Source organism: Scyliorhinus torazame, chromosome 3 (genome assembly GCF_047496885.1).
Source record: "Scyliorhinus torazame isolate Kashiwa2021f chromosome 3, sScyTor2.1, whole genome shotgun sequence".
NCBI classification, from domain to species: domain Eukaryota; kingdom Metazoa; phylum Chordata; class Chondrichthyes; order Carcharhiniformes; family Scyliorhinidae; genus Scyliorhinus; species Scyliorhinus torazame.
In genome coordinates this window covers 234,449,843-234,470,918 of record NC_092709.1, presented here as the reverse complement: position 1 = coordinate 234,470,918, position 21,076 = coordinate 234,449,843, and the positions used below count along the sequence as shown (strand labels likewise).

The 21,076-nt window shown below is 44.8% G+C and overlaps 1 protein-coding gene across 3 annotated transcripts in view; it reads left to right on the top strand.

Annotated features, from left to right (window-relative positions):
- Nucleotides 1–21,076, top strand: part of map3k1 (mitogen-activated protein kinase kinase kinase 1, E3 ubiquitin protein ligase) — a 130,943-nt gene that overhangs the window by 105,471 nt on the left and 4,396 nt on the right. For all 3 annotated transcript variants that reach the window (XM_072497005.1, XM_072497004.1, XM_072497006.1), the window contains exons 14-18: nucleotides 1,608–2,919; nucleotides 6,351–6,503; nucleotides 12,913–13,075; nucleotides 13,919–14,050; nucleotides 14,396–14,538. In XM_072497005.1, coding sequence (XP_072353106.1) covers nucleotides 1,608–2,919; nucleotides 6,351–6,503; nucleotides 12,913–13,075; nucleotides 13,919–14,050; nucleotides 14,396–14,538 — 1,903 coding nt within the window. The remainder of the gene's footprint in view (nucleotides 1–1,607; nucleotides 2,920–6,350; nucleotides 6,504–12,912; nucleotides 13,076–13,918; nucleotides 14,051–14,395; nucleotides 14,539–21,076) is intronic.

Below are 21,076 nucleotides of genomic sequence, written 5' to 3'. Positions count from 1 at the left end.
CAGTGCCAGTTTTGCTGTCATGGAAGTCCACAAATCCTGCACTGGCGTCAACACTTAGTCTCCGGAACGGAGAATCCGGCCGACGGTGTGCAATTTAAATAGTGAACCAGTTACAAAACCTCCGGTGTTGCTGCCAAATATTAGTTCACAAATCATGAACTTCAAGTCCACTGGTTATAAGGGAGGAGACATGCCTGCTTTAGGCCAACTGACACTTGTATTTAATGGGGGACTTGAGCAAGGAGCAGTGATCTAGTGCTCACATGGCCAGCTTCTGGCAGATGAGCGTTGCTCTGCAATGCAATAAATTATTTTTTACAAATGTACTCTGGCTGCCATTAGTAGACTTTTACTGTTAATTTTGTAGGATCCTATTTTGATGTACTGGCTCAATGAGTAGCTTAAATGTGTTTCCTTTGCATCTGTCCGTTTATTATTGTAACCATAACCAGTCTGTCAAAGTTAAGCCTAAGAAGTTGCAGTTCACACAAAATGCAAGGGTTGCCATAGAAATGCATTAAATTGGCAGTAGAACAAAATAATTAATGGAAGTTCTTTTATGGTGCATGTTGAAAGAAGTTTGAAACTTGCTAGCCATGCCAACAATGATGTGCTGTAGTGCAATGTAGAAAGGAAAATGCATTAAAAAAAATTGAGCCAGCCACACAGCACATAGGATGGGTTGTATTGGTTGAAATGTTGATGATCCATAATTTGCCTTTTGAAGCACACAATACAGAAGCAGGGGTCCTGTATAAAAGCTGGAGGTTGCAAGTATTATACATGAGAGAACCCTGAACTATGGTCATTGTAGAGCCGCAGTTGGGGGCGCTGGCTGCTTTTTAAGAATTCTACTTTACTGTACAACAACATGGATTTATAGTAGCATCTTTTAATCTAGAAAAATATTCAAGTGAGTTTTATAGAGGCACGAGGAAAAATGTGTGTAACTGGGGAGGATGTTCAAAAAATTTGAGAAAATTCCAGTTGAGGGGCTAGGTGGATTTTGGTGGTATAGTTGGGTTTGAGGGTGGGTGACTTTTCCCTTTAGTAAAGGGGTAAATAACCAGGGGGAAATAATTTAACATAAAGAGCAGGAAAATTGGAGGGGATTTGAGGAAAGTCTTTTTCACCCAGAAGGTGATGGGAATCTGGAACTCACTGCCTGAAAGGAGGGTAGAGGAGATTAGAATAGATAGGTGCGTGATGGGCTGAGGGGTCTCTTTTTGTGCTGTAAAATTCTGAAACTAAATTGTGTTAAGGCCCAAAAATCCCTCTAATAATTTGTGATAGCTTTGTGCTAATCATTATAAAGCTATTAGAATACCATATATGCAGTTCTTGAAGACTTCTATTGTAAGACCTGAGAACAGTGAAATTTAAGTGGACTTTAAGTTAAAAGTTGAGGATTCACAGCCTTTACTACTGTTTACAATTCCTAATGTGTTGGAAAAAGTTTCCTTAACCACATGCAATGCAAGGCATCTTTTCAAAGCATGAACATTACATATTTAAAACCTATGATTTATAAGTTTCTCTCTGCAAACAGCTTAGAAATGGCTTATAACAAGTTCTTGTTTCTTACGCTATTCCGGTTTGTGTTCTAGATACAAGAAGTTACTGTCACTTTTGAACTTTGCACTGCAGTCGATTGACAATTCCCATTCAATGGTTGGGAAAATGTCCCGGAGAGTCTTTCTCAGTGCTGCGCGGATGGTTGCAAGAGTGCCTCATGTTTTTGTAAAACTTATACACATGCTGAGTGTAACCAGCTCAACGCATTACACCCGTATGCGGCGGCGCTTGATGGCTATAGCGGAGGAAATGGACATTCTAGAAACCATTCAACTAGGTATAGAGGACGAAGAAACCATGGAAAGAAGACATAGTTTTGTAGAACCCTCAGCACCACAGAACTCTCCATATGCCACAGAAAGCAACTCTCCAGTGAACACTGTGCAATTATCTGGAAGAGCAATAAAAAGTATGTCAAGTCCTGATCGTGATCCTAAATTTGGTGTTAACCCAGATGAAATGGGAGAGATCCTAGGACATATTTTGTCTACAAGACTTCCATTGACAACAGTGCCCTGTGAACAACCAAAGACAGCCATTCAAGCACGTCCCAGGCCACTGAGTCAATGTGTCAATTCATATTCATCAATGACGTCGTTAAATCATTCCCAACCTTCCTTCCCATCTTTGCCTTCCCCATCATCATCATCAAGTCCTTTAGCTGGACAAACAACTATTGATGGTTCCAAACTAAGACCTCAGAGTTTTGTTCCTAGCAAATTTGCATTGTCTTCCCCAAAAGCACAGCGGAAGTTTTCTCTTCAGATTCAAAGCAACTGTTCTAAGGATGTCACTGGAGGTAGAGAGACTGAAAAGCCATCTCCAGGTTTTACCCAGGCACGGCCCCCTGCATCCAGTCAGATCCACAGACCAAAAGCTTCAAGGCCATGCCCGAATGAAGCAGGGAAATCTCCATGTGAATTGAGCAGAAGCTGTATGATGCTTGAACTAAAAGATCTCGAACTTAGTGACCACTGCAGTAGCAATCCAGTTATTCCTAGTGATGAAACTGTATTCACTCCAGTGGAGGATACTTTTCGTCTGGATACTTCAGCAGAACTGAACTCTAGTATGGAAGATTTGCTTGAAGCATCAATGCCTATGTGCGATAGTACTGTTACATTTAAATCTGAAGTTGCCGTACTTTCTCCCGAGAGGACAGAGACTGACTGTACCTACAATGATGATGTTGATCAGAATCAGAAATGCAAAGAAAAGATGGAAGCAGAGGAGGAGGAGGCATTGGCTGTTGTCTTGGCTATGTCAGCATCCCAGGATGCGCTGCCTGCTATTCCTCAACTGCAGGTCCAGAATGGAGAGGATGTAATTCTCATTCAATTAGATGTAAGTATTATTTCCCCCTTCCTCCAAAAATATCTTTAAATCCCACTGTCTTCTGTTCCACTGGGAACTTCATATATTTTCAATATGCACCACAATCATCGCAGGTGAAAAGATGGTTGGCGTTTACCATTAAAATTTCTTTGGAGCATGTTCTTTTTCTTAATGCAGTAAGAGATCTATTACACAACAGCACCTTTTTTTTTCTACCCAGAATATTTGGGAAAACATACGTGCCCAAAATCATACAATGATTGTAGCACAGAAGGAGGTTCATGTAAAAGCAACTCACCTGATCCCTTTTCCCTGTCGCTCTTCAAATGTTTTCAATTCCAATAGTTGGTCAGTTGTTTAGAAGAACTTGAATGAATCTGTCTCCTTGAGTCAGATTTCCTTAATCTCATCTTGCCCAGATAGGCACTACAGGGTCGTTGGGTCAACTGAGAATTTTTGTCCCTTTGAATCTGAAGTGAATGCTTTGGGAAATAATCACATTAATTTAATGCCCTGTGGTTATATTATTGGATGCACCCTGTTTAAAAATGATTGGTATTGCCACTGCCCATAAAATAAAATGCAGCATATGAACCATCCTGAAAAATTATCATGGTCAATAATGATTCCAAGATTAGTGTGTTGCTTTTGCCAATACAACAGTACTATTTGTTAATGATACTGTGGTCTTTTGGGGTCATTAACTTTATAAACTGATGCCGTATAAATTAAATTTTGACAAAAACCATAACTTATGTCAAATGAAAATATATTTTCTATTTGTGCGATCTGTGCGTGGCGTTCCAAAGAGCATTTAAGATAATTGTAGCATCCATCAGTTGCCAAATTTCTAGAGTTAAATTAGAAGTAATGAAACCTAATTTTGTGGCAGATACATTCTAAATCTTAACTAGGGAAATTAAGTAGTTCTATTATTGTCAGCAACCCCACCCCCCCCAAGCTGCTTCACTTTGGCTGTCTTCTTCAGACTCTCTCCTTCACACTTGCCTCTAACCAGAAATGTGAGGTGCTTATTGACTTCTTTGGCATTAAGATTGAAATCATCTGCTTCCTTCCATGGTTGCTGCAAAGCTGCATCTCTGGCTTCTCTCTTTCATGCTTCTTTCATGTCTCTTCCATGCAACTTTACAGTCTGCTCCATTGACCCCATTCCTCTTGAATTGCTGCCCATCAATTTCCCTTTTTCACCCCCATATCGACTAATATTGTAAATTGTGTATCTTCAGGAAGTGTTACCGTCCATTTTTAAAATCCGTCTTCAACCCAACCTCAACCCCTTTCAGCCTGCAAGCTACTGCCCTAGCTTAAACCTCCTTTTAATTTCTAAATTCCTTGAATGAGTTGTTGCCTTGCAAATCTGTGCCCTGTTTTTCTTTCAACTCCCTATTTGAATCCCACCAGTTTTCTGCCCTATCATAACCTTACCTATGCCTCCTTGGGGTCAATAGCCAATACGTTGTGTTGAGATAGCTGATCAGCCATGATCTAGTTGAATAGCGGAGCAGGCTCGATGGGCTAAATGGCCTACTATGTTTGTTGCCTATGCCCTGATCCTCATTTACATGCTGCTCCTTACAGACATCATTTGGAACAATTGGTCAACAAAATCCAGCTCGTCTCCACACCAGCTCTCTTGGCCTCTTTTGCTGCTTTGTTTAACTGCCTGCCTTGGGGCAGCACGGTCGCATTGTGGATAGCACAGTTGCTTCACAGCTCCAGGGTCCCAGGTTCGATTCCGGCTTGGGTCACTGCCTGTGCGGAGTCTGCACATCCTCCCTGTGTGTGTGTGTGTGGGTTTCCTCCCACAGTCCAAAGATGTGCAGGTTAGGTGGATTGGCCATGCTAAATTGCCCTTAGTGTCCAAAAATTGCCCTTAGTGTTGGGTGGGGTTACTGGGTTATGGGGATAGGGTAGAAGTGTGGACCTTGGGTAGGGTGCTCTTTCCAAGAGCTGGTGCAGCCTCGATGGGCCGAATGGCCTCCTTCTGCACTCTAAATTCTATGAAATAAACAGCAATTTCCTCCATCCAAGAATTGGGAATTCATCGCCTCCAGCCCACTCCGAAGACTCCCTCACCTTCTCACCCATGATGTCCTACGTGTCTGGACTGAGCTCATGACTTGATATTCTCCAATTACAGTGGCGACCTACTACTTCAACCTCGACCAGCACTTGATTTGTTTCCCACTATCCCCTTCTCCACTCTGCAACTTCTGCCCATTGTTTGCTGAAATACTCGTTGATACTTCTGTCACCTGCAGATTCAACATCGACACTGCTCTCCTGGCCAGTGTTTTACACTCCACCCTCGAGGTCAGTTCATTCAAAACTTGAAACCTATGTCCTGTCCAGCTCGCACATCACCCCCTTCCTTCTTGCCAGCATTGGCTCTGGATCCCTATGCTTCAAAATTGAAATTCTCTCCCCCAGGTTTCAAAACCTTTGCAGTTGCAATGCTCATGTCTCTACTCTCTTCAGCACAACAGCCCTTCCTCTCAACGTTATATTATAACCCTCCTATTGCCCTATCATTTGCAGCTGCAAGATCTTAATTCCCTATCTAAATGCCTTTGCCTGTCTCCGACACTTCATTTTAATGTTTTTAGAATGCGAAGTAAAATCTATTACAGGTTTGTGATCAGAACACTTTTTTTGTGCTCACCAACCACATTGCCTCTCTTGATTGATATTTTGCCTCAGTAAAGCATTTGAGTTTTTCACACAATCATTTGAAGAAAATTGCTGGACAGAAATTGGTAAGCAGTAAATTTAGCAGTACAACTGACTAGTACTAATGTTTTCTAGCTAACATGTTTGCACGGTAGTCCAGCTGAGCGTCATGGTTATGGGCAGAAATATCATGCCCAAGCCCAAATGTTTAGAAGGGGGTTGAGGTCTGTATAAAAACTTAATGACAACATTAAAAGACACAAGTTGATTAATTGTTAAGTTTAATCATGTTATTGTGAATTTATTTGTTTAAACTGTTACTTTGGACATTTGAAATGTAATTTACTGCAGTATGGGGAAGGTGGCTTTAAAAAAAAAACAATCAGGAAGCATTCAGTTATTATGGAAACCTGAGGCTAGATGTTCAATGTACTCTTGAGTAAACTGCCTCACGTGATACATTTAATGCTTAAAATTGCAATCGCAGGATCATCTGCAGGAGTAATAAGCACTTAACATTTCATTGGACAATCTATTACCACAGAACTTCGCCTTACTACTGCACTGTTTTCAGTTATCAGAAATGTGACTTGAGTAAATGTTCAAACCTTTTTTCTAAATAGAAAATGCTGAACAATGAAGCTTCCATGATTATCAGAGCAATTGCATACATGAAGCTGTATTTCTGAAATGTTTAAATTGTAAATTGAATAAGCTATATGATATTTATTCATAATGATTTAACTTAGACACCAGAAACCCTACCTGGACATACCAAAGCAAAGCTGGCTTACAGAGAAGGGGTGGAATGGTTCAAAGGTCAACAGATAGGCCTTGGGGCCTTTTCTTCATGTTACCAGGCGCAAGATGTGGGAACAGGGACGTTAATGGCTGTGAAACAGGTAATTTCCAGAGATCCTGCTGATTTGCTCCAATATTTTTTTCTGGTGGGAAGATGTGACATTTCCATTTTGTCTTACAAAATGTTCTACGCTTATTTTGTCAATTCAATGAAAACCTACACGATATCCTATTTTTACCAGTTGCATAATGGTTGGAACCTTTATGATTTTTGCCCAATGGCATCTCGATGAAGATGAATTTGCATCACAGTTCACTTTTCTTCAGATGTACATCTCCTTCAGGCATCCTAATGCTAATCTTTCCGTGAAATGGTAGATCTTCTGTGACATTGTTTGCGTTAGGAAATATGGCATTTTATAATAATAGTATTTCTGCCATATCAGTGACATCTTCGGAGCCTTTTTAACCCTCCTGCTCTCGTGACCCCTCTCTTGCCTGATATTTTTAAAAACAGGTTTAAAATTATCCCACCACTGAACATCAAGCCATCATTTTCCAGATGATCACTGACCTTTTCTTTGAAGATCATCTCCTCCGTGGACACCAACCATGTAATTCCTCAACCACACAGCTCTCCTCTACCCCTTTCTCAAGATCCACAAACACGACTCCTCTAATAGTCATGATTTCATTCCTGAAGATGATTTTGTCCGAACTTGACAATTTTTCCCCCCTCTTGTCCTATCTTTCTACCTGTATCTCCAGCTCTTCGATGGCCTCTGCCACCTCTAAACGTTTCATGACAGTTTATTGTCTTTTTTCAGTATGGATGCCCGATCCCTCTACAACGCAACCCCACATCAGACGGGCTTGGGGACCTTCCAACTCTACCTTGAGTGGAGGCCCAACTAGCCACTTTGTATCACCTTCCTCTACCACCTGGTTGAACTTGATCCCACATTAAACAACTTCTTTGTCGACTCCCATCACCTCCTCCAATGAAAGGTTACCGCCATGGGAACACGTCTGACAATGCCATCTTCCACACCCATCTTTCTGAAGTTTTCCTTTTTCTGAACCTAATATTCTGTTCCGCTATGGTTGCTGGGACACTTGTAGATCATCCTTTTTTTTTTTTTTTGCGTTGGTCTCACCCCCACACCCCAAAAAGATGTGCAGGGGAAATGAATTGGTCATGCCAAATTGTTCATTAATTGTATAATAAAAAAAAAAAAGAATTGGGTACTCTTAAAAATCATCCATTGCATTTCCACCCCCTCCAGCATGATGTCACCACCAAACACATCTTCCTCGCTCATCCCCTTTCAGTATTCGGAAGGGACTGTTCCGCCACACCATAAATCATCTGTTGCTCTTTCCATAGCATCTTTCTGTGCAAGTGTGGGAAGTGCAGCATGAGGCCATTCGGCCCATCAAATCTGCTCCACCATTCAATCATGGCTGATATGTTTCAAATTGCCATTCTCCTGCCTTCTCCCTATAACCCCTGATCCCCTTATTAATCAAGAACCTATCTATCTCTGTCTTAAAGACACTCAGTGAATTGGCCTCCACAGCCTTTTGCGGTAAAGAGTTCCACAGATTCACCATCCTCTGGCTGAAGAAATTCCTCCTCATCTCTGTTACAAAGGATCGTCCCTTCAGTCTGAGGCTCTAGCCTCAGGATAAAGGTTTTCCTACTAGTGGAAACAACCTCTCCATGTCCACTCTATCTAGGCCTCTCGGATCTTGTAAGATTCCCCCTCATCCTTCTAACCTCCAAAGAGTACAAACCCAGAGTCCTCAACCGCTCCTCGTATGACAAGCTCTTCATTCCAGGGATCATTCTTGTGCACCTCTTCTGGACCCTTTCCAAGACCAGAACATCCTTAGATACTGTGCCCAAAACTGCCCTCAATACTCCAAATGGGGTCTGACCAGAATCTTATACAGCCACAGAAGTACATCCCTGGTCTTGTATTCTAGCCCTCTTGACATGAATGCTAACATTGTGTTTGCCTTCCTAACTGCCGACTGAACCTGCACGTTAACCTTAAGAGAATCTTGAACTAGACTTTGCTTCTGATTTCTTAAGCCTTTTCCCATTCAGAAAATAGTCTATGCTCCATTCCTCCTTCCAAATGCATAACCTCACAATTTTCCACATTGTGTTCTATCTGCCACGTCTTTGCCCACTCTTCTAGCCTGTCCAAATCCTTCTGCAGCACCCCTGCTTCCTCAATACTACCTGTCTCTCTGCATATCTTTGTATCACCTGCAAACTTGGCAACCTTGCCCTCAATTCCTCCTTCCAGATCATTAATGTATATTGTGAAAAGTTGTGGTCCCAGTACAGACCCCTGAGGCACACCACTGATCACCTGCTACCACCCTGAAAAAGACCTTGTTAGCCCCACAATCTGCCTTCTGCCAGTCAGCCAATCCTCTATCCATGCCAGTATTGCATCCTTAACACCATGGGCTCTTAAATTATTTAACGGCCTCCTATATGGCACCTTGTCAAAGGCCTTCTGGAAATCTAAATAAATCACGTCCTCTGGTTATCCTTTGTCTAACTTCCTTGTTACTTCCTCAAAGTACTCGAACAGATTTGTCAGACATGACCTCCCCTTTACGAAGCCATGCTGACTCAACCCTATTTTATCATGCACTTGCAAGTACTCCACAATCATCTTTAATGATGGACTCTAAAATCTTACCAATGACCGAAGTCAGGCTGACCAACCTATCATTTCCTGTCTACTGCCCCCCCCCTTTAACAGGGGTGTTACATTAGCCATTTTCCAGTCTTCTGGGACTCTCCCTGCCTCCATTGATTCCTGAAAGATTACCACCAATGCCTCCACAATCTCCTCAGCTAGCTCCTTTAGAGCCATGGAGTGTAATCCATCCGGTCCAGGTAATTTATCCACCTTCAGACCTTTCAGTTTCCCCAGAACCTTCTCCATAATGATGGTCTGTACGTTCACCTCTGCCCCCTGGTTCTCCTGAAGTTCTGGTATCCCCCTGGTGTCCTCCACTGTGAAGATTGATGCAGAGTAACTATTCTGTTCCTCTGCCATTTCTTTGTTTCCTATTATTACATCTCCAGTCACGTTTTCCAGTGGTCCAATGTCTATTCTTGCCTAACACTTAACTTTTATATATTGAAAAGAACTCTTGCTATCTTTTACATTACATTACTGTCTAGCTTACACTCCAATATCATGTTTCATCTTCTCCCCACCCCTCCTTATGGCGTCCTCTGCTTGCTTTTAAAGGCCCCCCAATCCTCTAGCTTCCCACTAATCCTTCACCTTAAGTTCCCTAATCAAGTCTGCCTCATTACACATCACCAAATTTAGAATTGCTTGTTCCCTAGTAGGCTCTACCACAAGCTGCTCCAAAAAAACCATCTCAGACATTCCACAAATTCCTTTCCTTGGGATCTACTACGAACCTGATTTTCCCAGTTTGCCTGCATATTGAAGTCCCCCATGATTATTGTAATATTGCCTTTCTTATATCTTGTATTGTAATATTGCTTTTTCTTTTTCTATCTCCAGATTTATTTTCCGCCCCACATCCTGATTACTACTAGGGGGCCTGTACATGACTCCCATCAGGCTCTTTTTTCTCTTTGCAATTCCTCAGCTCTACCTACCCAGATTCTATTTCTTCAGATCCTGTATCACTTCTTGCTATCGATTTAATTTCATTCCTTACTAACAATGCACCCCCCCCCCCCCCCAACCTACATCTGCCTGTCCTTTCGATAGGACACATATCCTTGGATATTTCGATCCCAGCCCTGGTCCCTTTGCAACCATGTTTCTGTGATGCCCACAACATCATCCAGCCAATTTCAATGTGTGCAACATGCTCATTAACCTGGTTTCATATTCTGCACACATTTAGATACAACACCCTTAGTCCTGCATTGACTGCTGCCCTTCTCATATTTGTTCCCATTTTTGCTCTACCTGAAGTTGGATTCCTGTCATCTTCTATACTCCGTTCTATTGTGTTCTGGAAACTTTGCTAACCTCTCCTGAGCCCTCTGCCCCTTTAACTAGTTTAAAGTCTTCAGCATTAACCAGCACTTCTACTTTCTCCTTTAACTTGGATTTTCTAATTCCCCAGATTCTTCCCCCCCCCCCCCCCCCGGTCCTATCTTCCTGTGGTCCAAGGCCCCAGACGTTTCATCCAGGCGAAATGGCAAATTACTTGTACTTGCAATTCAATGACACAGGAGGTATTCTTTACATTTGGGGGTTGAAATACAGATTGTGGAACTGCTTTGTGGAAAGTCTCCTCCTTTATTATCATATTATCATTTGCCTATCTTTTAATTGGCTCCCTCTCTGATCTAACTATCCTCTGCCTCCTGTGCTTCCAGTAAACCTCAACATAAGTTTGCTCATAAGTCCTTTCCAATCTTCTGGACACAACAGAGTATTCAACAATTTCACCTCCTAGCCATTACCCATGTTTTCATGGAGCGCAACTGATGGTAATGATCTCTTATTTGTCTTTCCGCAACCATCGTTTTGCATTAGACATAGAATTTACAGTGCAGAAAGAGGCCATTCAGCCCATCGAGTCTGCACCAGCCCATGGAAAGAGCATCTTCCCTAAGCCCACACCCCCACTCTATCCCAGTAACCCCATCTAACCTTTTTTGGACACTTCAGGGCAATTTAGCATGGCCAATCAACCTAATCTGCACATCTTTGGACCATGGGAGGAAACCGGAGCACCCAGAGGAAGCTCACACAGACATGGGGAGAACATGCAGACTCCGCACAGACTGACCCAAGCCGGGAATCGAACCTGGGACCCTGGAGCTGTGAAGCAATTGTGCTATCCACTGTGCTACCGTGTCACCCCCATTGTTGCACCATTGTTCCTTTGTCACTTAATTTCTCTTGCTTTCCATTGTAGCACAGATATTCCATTTTGTTCTCCCCCCCCCCCCCCCCCCCCTCCCTTTCCCTGTCTCTACTTAAAACCTGTTGCTTTTCTAATTTTCTTTCCAGTTCTGATGTAAGGTCATCAGAGTATCCAATTATTTTTTTCCAATTAAGGGGCAATTTAGCGTGGCCAATCCACCTGCAATGCACATTGTTTGGGTTGTGGGAGCAAAACCCACGCAAACACGGAGAGAAGGTGCAAACTCTACACGGACAGTGACCCAGAGCCGGGATCAAAACTGGGACCTTGGCGCCGTGAGGCAACAGTGCTAACCACTTGCGCCACCGTGCTGCCCTAACTCTTGTTTTCTCTCCCATTGATGCTGCCTGACCTTCTGAGTTTTCCAGCAATTTGTTAACTTTCAACATCCACAATATTTTTTAAAAACTCTACTGTGAAGTGGTCGCTTTGAGCTAATGAGGATTGTCTGGATGTCATTTGCAATCACTGATGTGGAGCAGTATTCACATTTTATTAAATATTTTTTCGTTGGGTCAGACAAGTAAGCAGGTGACGTGTGTTTCAAGCCTGCCTAAAGACCTTGATCCTCCCTACCCCACCACCAATTTGTGTGCTTTTGTTTTTTCCTATGTGGAGGTTAAGTGAATGAGGAAGAATGGTAGATAACTTATCAACCGTATGTTTTCTTGAGCTGTTGAATGAAATTTGGCCTTCATTTGGCTCCCTTCTCTTCAGCTCTCCTCTTCCTGATGTTGCATTGCTTGGACCAACTTTGTTTAATGCTTTTAGTTCAGTGCTTATTCAGTATTATTTTCAGTCTTAATGCTGGGTTCTCCAAATAGAGGATGCAATCCACAACCTGTCTTCTATAATGCATTGTGGAGAAAATCATCTGACTTGTATTGGAGGTTTTTTCTTATTTTTTTCCTGTTTCACTGGATGACAGCAACTCAAAATATGTGTGTGGTTGAACTTGCATTCATATTGTGCTTTTCATGTAAACTGAGTCGATGGGAATCAGGAGTAAAACTCTGCTGGTTGGAGTCGTGTCAGGCAAAAAGAAAGATGGTTATGGTGGTTGGAGGTCAATCATCTCCGCTCCAGGACATCACTGTCTGAGTTCCTCACTGCAGTAACTCACCAAGGTTCCTTAGACAGCACCTTCCAAGCCCATGACCAGTACCATCTAGAAGGACAAGAGCAGCCGATACCTGGGAACCTCACCACTTGGAGGTTCCCCTCCAAGTCACTCACCACCCTGACTTGGAAATATATCGCCGTTCCTTCACCTTTGCTGGGATAACATCCTGGAATTCCCTCCCTAACAGCACAGTGAGTGTACCTACACCTCGAGGACTGCAGCGGTTCAAGAAGGCAACTCACCACCAGCTTTGAAGGGCAACTTGGAATGGGCAATAAATGCTGCCCAGATCCTACATATGAATGAATTTTTAAAAAGTCACAGGCATTGCAGTACTTTTTGAATTGTAGCCACTGTCGTAATGTAGAAATAAGCAATTTAATCTTGTCAATTTGGGATTCTAATTTTTATTTTTTCACCTTGGCAAACAGGTGACTTATGTCAGGAACACATCTACTGAGCAAGAAGAAGTGGTGCATACCCTCCGAGAGGAAATCCGGATGATGGCCCGCCTTAACCATCCTAATATAATTCGGATGTTGGGTGCCACCTGTGAGAAGAGTAACTACAATCTGTTTGTTGAATGGATGGCAGGTGAGAACACTTTTTAAAAAATAATCAATATTATCTGTAGTACGAGGTTGATGTGATTGTGACTGCTGCTTTTGGAAAATTGCCATTGTTTCTCCAGTTAGAAATAACAGAACCATAGTCAGCAGAAGGTATATTTAAGTGTAAAATGAGGTTTATTAGAGTGTAGCATGTATGAACTGCAATTTCTACTTTAAATCTTCCAATTGCTCAGTATGTCCACGGTATATTGTAGAACTGAGCCAGATGTACCAATCCGTGTTAAGTTGACTGATCCCTGCAGAAGGGTTGGAAGGGTGCTAAAATGGGTCTGATGACGCGAGGCTAGGCTGGAGAGGAAGAAAAATCAGCCTGGGTGTCATCTTGACATTCATCCAGTTACTCCTGTTGTGGGAGTATACTTTTCATTGAACCATCTCTACATGTCATTTCTGGTTCTTTTTGTAGTGAGTTGTGATCTGAAATGCACTGCCTGGAAAAAGTGGTGGACACAGATTCAATAACTTTCAAAAGTGAATTGGATAAATACTTTAAAAAGAAAAACATTGCTGGGAAATGGGGACTAAATAGTTGCCACAAATATGTTGGGTTGAATGGCCTCCCATTCTAACCTTGGGTTGAATGTTTACAGTGATTCATTGTTACAAGTAGTTTTGCATTAATGAAAGAAATGGCTGGAACTCTGTTAATGGTAAGATATTCTTGATTCTGTAGTTCCTGATATACCTTTGTGAATGTTTTTATGGAGCATAGAGGATTATGAAATGCTGTATACTGAAAATATTTTTTGATTTTGCAATCCAATTAAGTGAATGTTTCAGAATTTTAATAGCATTTTATTTTTAGGTGGATCAGTTTCCCATTTGTTGAACAAGTATGGTGCTTTCAAGGAACAAGTTATTATTAATTACAATGAGCAGCTGCTGCGTGGCCTGGCTTATCTCCATGAGAACCAAATTATCCACCGGGATATCAAAGGTAAGAATGCCTTGATCTGTAGCCAAGTACGAAGGATTCAAAAGACAAATGGATGAAATGAGAGCAGGCCCTGCTGTGAGCAACCATGCTTTGTGGTGCTGTCACAGTAGAGCAGGAGCATGATCTTTCTGTGACCTTTTGACTGGGAAGCCTTTAACTGAGTGCAAACCATATCCAATAACATGCTTGCCACTTAGAGTACATGCCTCCCTGCAGTTGCCAAGGACCTGAGTCTCTTTGGAATGTGTATGTGGCATTTAAGAGAATATTTGGTGTTGTAACTTGGGAAAGGTATTTGCTTCCTTTACTGATTACTGTACCAACATGCAGTATTTGGTTTCCTAGGTGCCAATCTGCTAATTGACAGTACAGGACAGCGGCTAAGAATAGCAGACTTTGGAGCTGCAGCCAGGTTGGCATCAAAAGGCACTGGTGCAGGTGAATTTCAAGGGCAGCTGTTGGGAACTATTGCATTCATGGCACCCGAGGTAAGATGGGTTATTATGCTTCAATATTCATTCTGCTTTTCTCCAGTCATTTACTAACCTATCCGCACTAGATATTGTTGTTTTTTTTTAGCTTTGCTGTCCTTGCATAAAGTAAAGTTTAAATACAGTGGTGGTAGCCTGCATTGACTTGAAGACAATTGCAAGAAAAGTTGCAGGTTGAAAATCTTAGTGTTCAACATTTTCCCTCAGATCCATTTTTACAGATTGAGTCAATATTGCAGAAATGTTTGTGCATTTGAACTTTGGAAAATTGTCGAATAGGTCCTTATTTGGAGAGCAGACTGTATTTGCTTTGACATGTTTCCCCATTTTGCTATATCTTGCTCTTCCTTTTCTTTATTCTTTTTTTTTTAATAAATATTTTATTGAAAATTTTTGGTCAACCAACACAGTACATTGTGCATCCTTTACACAATATTATAACAGCACAAATAACAATGACCTATTTTATATAAACAAAAAACAAAAAATGAATAAATATTAAATAACAAAAATGAAAACTAGCCCTAATTGGCAACTGCCTTGTCACAAGTTACCCCCCCCCCCCAAAATCCTGGGCTGCTGCTGCTGCCTTCTTTTTCCCCCCATCTATCTATCCGCAAGGTATTCGACGAACGGTTGCCACCGCCTGGTGAACCCTTGAGCCGACCCCCTTAGGACGAACTTAATCCGCTCTAGCTTTATAAACCCCGCCATGTCATTTATCCAGGTCTCCACCCCCGGGGGCTTGGCTTCTTTCCACATTAGCAATATCCTGCGCCGGGCTACTAGGGACGCAAAGGCCAAAACATCGGCCTCTCTCGCCTCCTGCACTCCCGGCTCTTGTGCAACCCCAAATATAGCCAACCCCCAGCTTGGTTCGACCCGGACCCCCACTACTTTTGAAAGCACCTTTGTCACCCCCATCCAAAACCCCCGTAAGTGCCGGGCATGCCCAAAACATATGGGTATGATTCGCTGGGCTTCTCGAGCACCTCGCACACCTATCCTCCACCCCAAAAAATTTACTGAGCCGCGCTCCAGTCATATGCGCCCTGTGTAATACCTTAAACTGGATCAGGCTTAGCCTGGCACACGAGGACGACGAGTTTACCCTACTTAGGGCATCCGCCCACAGCCCCTCCTCGATCTCCTCCCCCAGCTCGTCTTCCCATTTCCCTTTTAGTTCATCTACCATAGTCTCCCCTTCATCCCTCATTTCCCTATATATATATATATATATCTGACACCTTACCATCCCCCACCCATGTCTTTGAGATCACTCTGTCCTGCACCTCTTGTGTCGGGAGCTGCGGAAATTCCCTCACCTGTTGCCTCGCAAAAGCCCTCAGTTGCATATACCTGAATGCATTCCCTTGGGGCAACCCATATTTCTCGGTCAGCGCTCCCAGACTCGCGAACTTCCCATCCACAAACAGATCTTTCAGTTGCGTTATTCCTGCTCTTTGCCACATTCAATATCCCCCATCCATTCCCCCCGGGGCAAACCTATGGTTGTTTCTTATCGGGGACCCCCCCAAGGCTCCAGTCTTTCCCCTATGCCGTCTCCACTGTCCCCAAATCTTCAGTGTAGCTACCACCACCGGGCTTGTGGTGTAGTTCCTCGGTGAGAACGGCAATGGGGCTGTCACCATAGCCTGCAGGCTAGTCCCCCTACAGGACGCCCTCTCTAATCTCTTCCACGCCGCTCCCTCCTCCTCTCCCATCCACTTACTCACCATTGAAATATTAGCGGCCCAATAGTACTCACTTAGGCTCGGTAGTGCCAGCCCCCCCCTATCCCTACTACGCTGTAAGAATCCCTTCCTCACTCTCGGAGTCTTCCCGGCCCAAACAAAACCCATGATGCTCTTTTCAATCCTTTTTAAAAAAGCCTTCGTGATCACCACCGGGAGGCACTGAAACACAAAGAGGAATCTCGGGAGGACCACCATCTTAACCGCCTGCACCCTCCCTGCCATTGACAGGGCTACCATATCCCATCTCTTGAAATCTTCCTCCATCTGTTCCACCAACCGTGTTAAATTTAACCTGTGCAATGTGCCCCAATTCTTAGCTATCTGGATCCCCAGGTAACGAAAGTCTCTTGTTACCTTCCTCAACGGTAGGTCCTCTATTTCTCTACTCTGCTCCCCTGGATGCACCACAAACAGCTCACTCTTCCCCATGTTCAATTTATACCCTGAAAAATCCCCAAACTCCCCAAGTATCCGCATTATTTCTGGCATCCCCTCCGCCGGATCCGCCACATATAGCAGCAAATCGTCCGCATACAAAGATACCCGGTGTTCTTCTCCTCCCCTAAGTACTCCCCTCCACTTCTTGGAACCCCTCAGCGCTATCGCCAGGGGCTCAATCGCCAGTGCAAACAATAATGGGGACAGAGGGCATCCCTGCCTTGTCCCTCTATGGAGCCGAAAATATGCAGATCCCCGTCCATTCGTGACCACGCTCGCCACTGGGGCCCTATACAACAGCTGCACCCATCTAACATACCCCTCTCCAAAACCAAATCTCCTCAACACCTCCCACAAATAATCCCACTCCACTCTATCAAATGCTTTCTCGGCATCCATCGCCACTACTATCTCCGTTTCACCCTCTGGTGGGGCCATCATCATTACCCCTAACAGCCTCCGTATATTCGTGTTCAGCTGTCTCCCCTTCACAAACCCAGTTTGGTCCTCGTGAACCACCCCCGGGACACATTCCTCTATTCTCATTGCCATTACCTTGGCCAGGACCTTGGCATCCACATTTAGGAGGGAAATTGGTCTGTAGGACCCGCATTGTAGCGGGTCCTTTTCCTTCTTTAAGAGAAGCGATATCGTTGCTTCAGACATAGTCGGGGGCAGTTGTCCCCTTTCCTTTGCCTCATTAAAGGTCCTCGTCAGTACCGGGGCGAGCAAGTCCAAATATTTTCTATAGAATTCGACTGGGAATCCGTCCGGTCCCGGGGCCTTTCCCGTCTGCATGCTCCTAATTCCTTTCACCACTTCTTCTACCTCGATCTGTGCTCCCAGTCCCACCCTTTCCTGCTCTTTCACCTTGGGAATTTCCAGCCGATCCAAGAAGCCCATCATTCTCTCCCTCCCATCCGGGGGTTGAGCTTCATATAATTTTTTATAAAATGTCTTGAACACTTCATTCACTCTCTCCGCTCCCCGCTCCATCTCTCCTTCCTCGTCCCTCACTCCCCCTATTTCCCTCGCTGCTCCCCTTTTCCTCAATTGGTGTGCCAGCAGTCTGCTCGCCTTCTCCCCATATTCATACTGTACACCCTGCGCCTTCCTCCATTGTGCCTCTGCAGTGCCTGTAGTCAGCAAGTCAAATTCCACATGCAGCCTTTGCCTTTCCCTGTACAATCCCTCCTCCGGTGCTTCCGCATATTGTCTGTCCACCCTCAAAAGTTCTTGCAGCAACCGCTCCCGTTCCTTACTCTCCTGCTTCCCTTTATGTGCCCTTATTGATATCAGCTCCCCCCTAACCACCGCCTTCAACGCCTCCCAGACCACTCCCACCTGGACCTCCCCATTGTCATTGAGTTCCAAGTACTTTTCAATACATCCCCTCACCCTTAGACACACCCCCTCATCCGCCATTAGTCCCATGTCCATTCTCCAGGGTGGGCGCCCTCCTGTTTCCTCCCCTATCTCCAAGTCCACCCAGTGTGGAGCGTGATCCGAAATGGCTATAGCCGTATACTCCGTTCCCCTCACCTTCGGGATCAATGCCCTACCCAGCACAAAAAAGTCTATGCGCGAATAGACTTTATGGACATAGGAGAAAAACGAGAACTCCTTACTCCTAGGTCTACTGAATCTCCACGGGTCCACACCTCCCATCTGCTCCATAAAATCTTTAAGCACCTTGGCTGCTGCCGGCCTCCTTCCAGTCCTGGACTTCGACCTATCCAGCCCTGGTTCCAACACCGTGTTAAAGTCTCCCCCCATTATCAGCTTTCCCGTCTCTAGGTCCGGAATGCGTCCTAGCATCCGCCTCATAAAATTGGCATCATCCCAGTTCGGGGCATACACGTTTACCAAAACCACCGTCTCTCCCTGTAGTTTGCCACTCACCATCACGTATCTGCCCCCGTTATCCGCCACTATAGTCTTTGCCTCGAACATTACCCGCTTCCCCACTAATATAGCCACCCCCCTGTTTTTCGCATCCAGCACCGAATGGAACACCTGCCCCACCCATCCTTTGCGCAGCCTAACCTGGTCTATCAGTTTCAGGTGCGTTTCCTGTAACATAACCACATCTGCTTTAAGTTTCTTAAGGTGTGCGAGTACCCGTGCCCTCTTTATCGGCCCGTTGAGCCCTCTCACGTTCCACGTGATCAGCCGAGTTGGGGGGCTTCCCACCCCCCCCCCCTTGCCGATTAGCCATCATCTTTTTCCAGCTTCTCACCCAGTTCCCACGCAGCTGTATCTCCCCCAGGCGGTGCCCCCCCGCCCATCCTCTCCCGTACCCGCTCCCCCCTTTCCCCAGCAGCAGCAACCCAGTAATTCCCCCCTCCCAACCCCCCCCCCCCCCCGCTAGACCCCCCGCTAGCGTAATTACTCCCCCCATGTTGCTCCCAGAAGTCAGCAAACTCTGGCTGACCTCGGCTTCCCCCCGTGACCACGGCTCGCACCGTGCGACGCCCCCTCCTTCCTGCTTCTCTATTCCCGCCATAATTATCATAGCGCGGGAGCCAAGCCCGCGCTTCTCCCTTGGCCCCGCCCCCCCATGGCCAACGCCCCATCTCCTCTCCCTCCCCACCTCCCCCCATCACCACCTGTGGGAGAGAGAAAAGTTACCACACCGCAGGATTAGAACATAAAGCCCCTCTTCGCCCCCCACATTCGCCCCACCACTTTGTCCAAACGTTCTTTTTAATAATCCACTCATTCCAGTTTTTCTTCTTCAATAAAAGTCCACGCTTCATCCGCCGTCTCAAAGTAGTGGTGCCTCCCTTGATATGTGACCCACAGTCTTGCCGGTTGCAGCATTCCAAATTTTATCTTCCTTTTATGAAGCACCGCCTTGGCCCGATTGAAGCTCGCCCTCCTTCTCGCCACCTCCGCACTCCAGTCTTGATAAACGCGGATCACCGCGTTCTCCCATTTACTGCTCCGAGTTTTCTTCGCCCATCTAAGGACCATTTCTCTATCCTTAAAACGGAGGAATCTCACCACTATGGCTCTGGGAGTTTCTCCTGCTCTCGGTCCTCGCGCCATAACTCGGTATGCTCCCTCCACCTCCAACGGACCCGTCGGGGCCTCCGCTCCCATTAACGAGTGCAGCATCGTGCTCACATATGCCCCGACGTCCGCCCCCTCCACACCTTCAGGAAGACCAAGAATCCTCAGGTTGTTCCTCCTTGCGTTGTTTTCCAGTGCCTCCAACCTCTCCACACATCGTTTCTGATGTGCCTCCTGTATCTCCGTCTTCACCACCAGGCCCTGTATATCGTCCTCATTCTCGGCTGCCTTCGCCTTCACGACCCGAAGCTCCTGCTCCTGGGTCTTTTGTTCCTCCTTTAGCCCTTCGATCGCCTGTAGTATCGGGGCCAACAGCTCTTTCTTCATTTCCTTTTTTATCTCTTCCACGCAGCATTTCAAGAACTCTTGTTGTTCAGGGCCCCATGTGAAACTGCCACCTTCCGACGCCATCTTGGTTTTTGCTTGCCTTCCTTGCCGCTGTTCCAAAGGATCCGCTGCAATCCGGCCACTTTCCTCTCCTTTTTCCATCCGTGTCCAGGGGGGATTCCCTTCTGGTTTACCGCACGGTGTTTTTAGCCGTTAAAATTGCCGTTGGGGCTCCTATCAAGAGCCCAAAAGTCCGTTCCACCGGGAGCTGCCGAAACGTGCGACTTAGCTGGTCATCGCCGCACCCGGAAGTCCCCTTTTCTTTATTCTTAATATCTTTCTTGCACGCACCACTTATTCCATAAGCAGATTGTGACCCATGACCAAATCAACTGATGTGTCTCATGAGAAAGCCAGCAGGATTGTATAATAGTGGTACAGAGCAACAACGATCTCACTCATTTCTTTCATTCCCTCCCTGGCTCCCTTACTGCACCCTCAGAGTCTATTCCCATTGTCAGCAGCTATTGTTTCCACACCTTAATCACAATGAGAGAAACACAACAAAGCTTGAAATAATCCAAACTTATTTCAAAGAGGAAAGATTAAACCATTTTAAATTTGTTTCTTCTAAAATGGCTAATCTTATTTCAATGTTTTGCCTCTGCTCTTATTATTGGAGCACTTGAATATGATACCAAGTGGCAGCTTGGGATTCCTCTAACCCGTGTGGGGAAAATAACATTTTTAAGCAAATTTTTAACAATTTCTGGAGGACAGTAATGCTTCTAAAAAAATAATTGGATTAAGTCTATGGGAGTATAATTGTAAATGCATTTCATTGTGTGTCATTGATCCTGTCGCAGGCTCCACATCCACGTGCCTAACCCCTTCCCTCTCTCAATACATTGACAGTGGTATTTCAACTGCCTTGTACA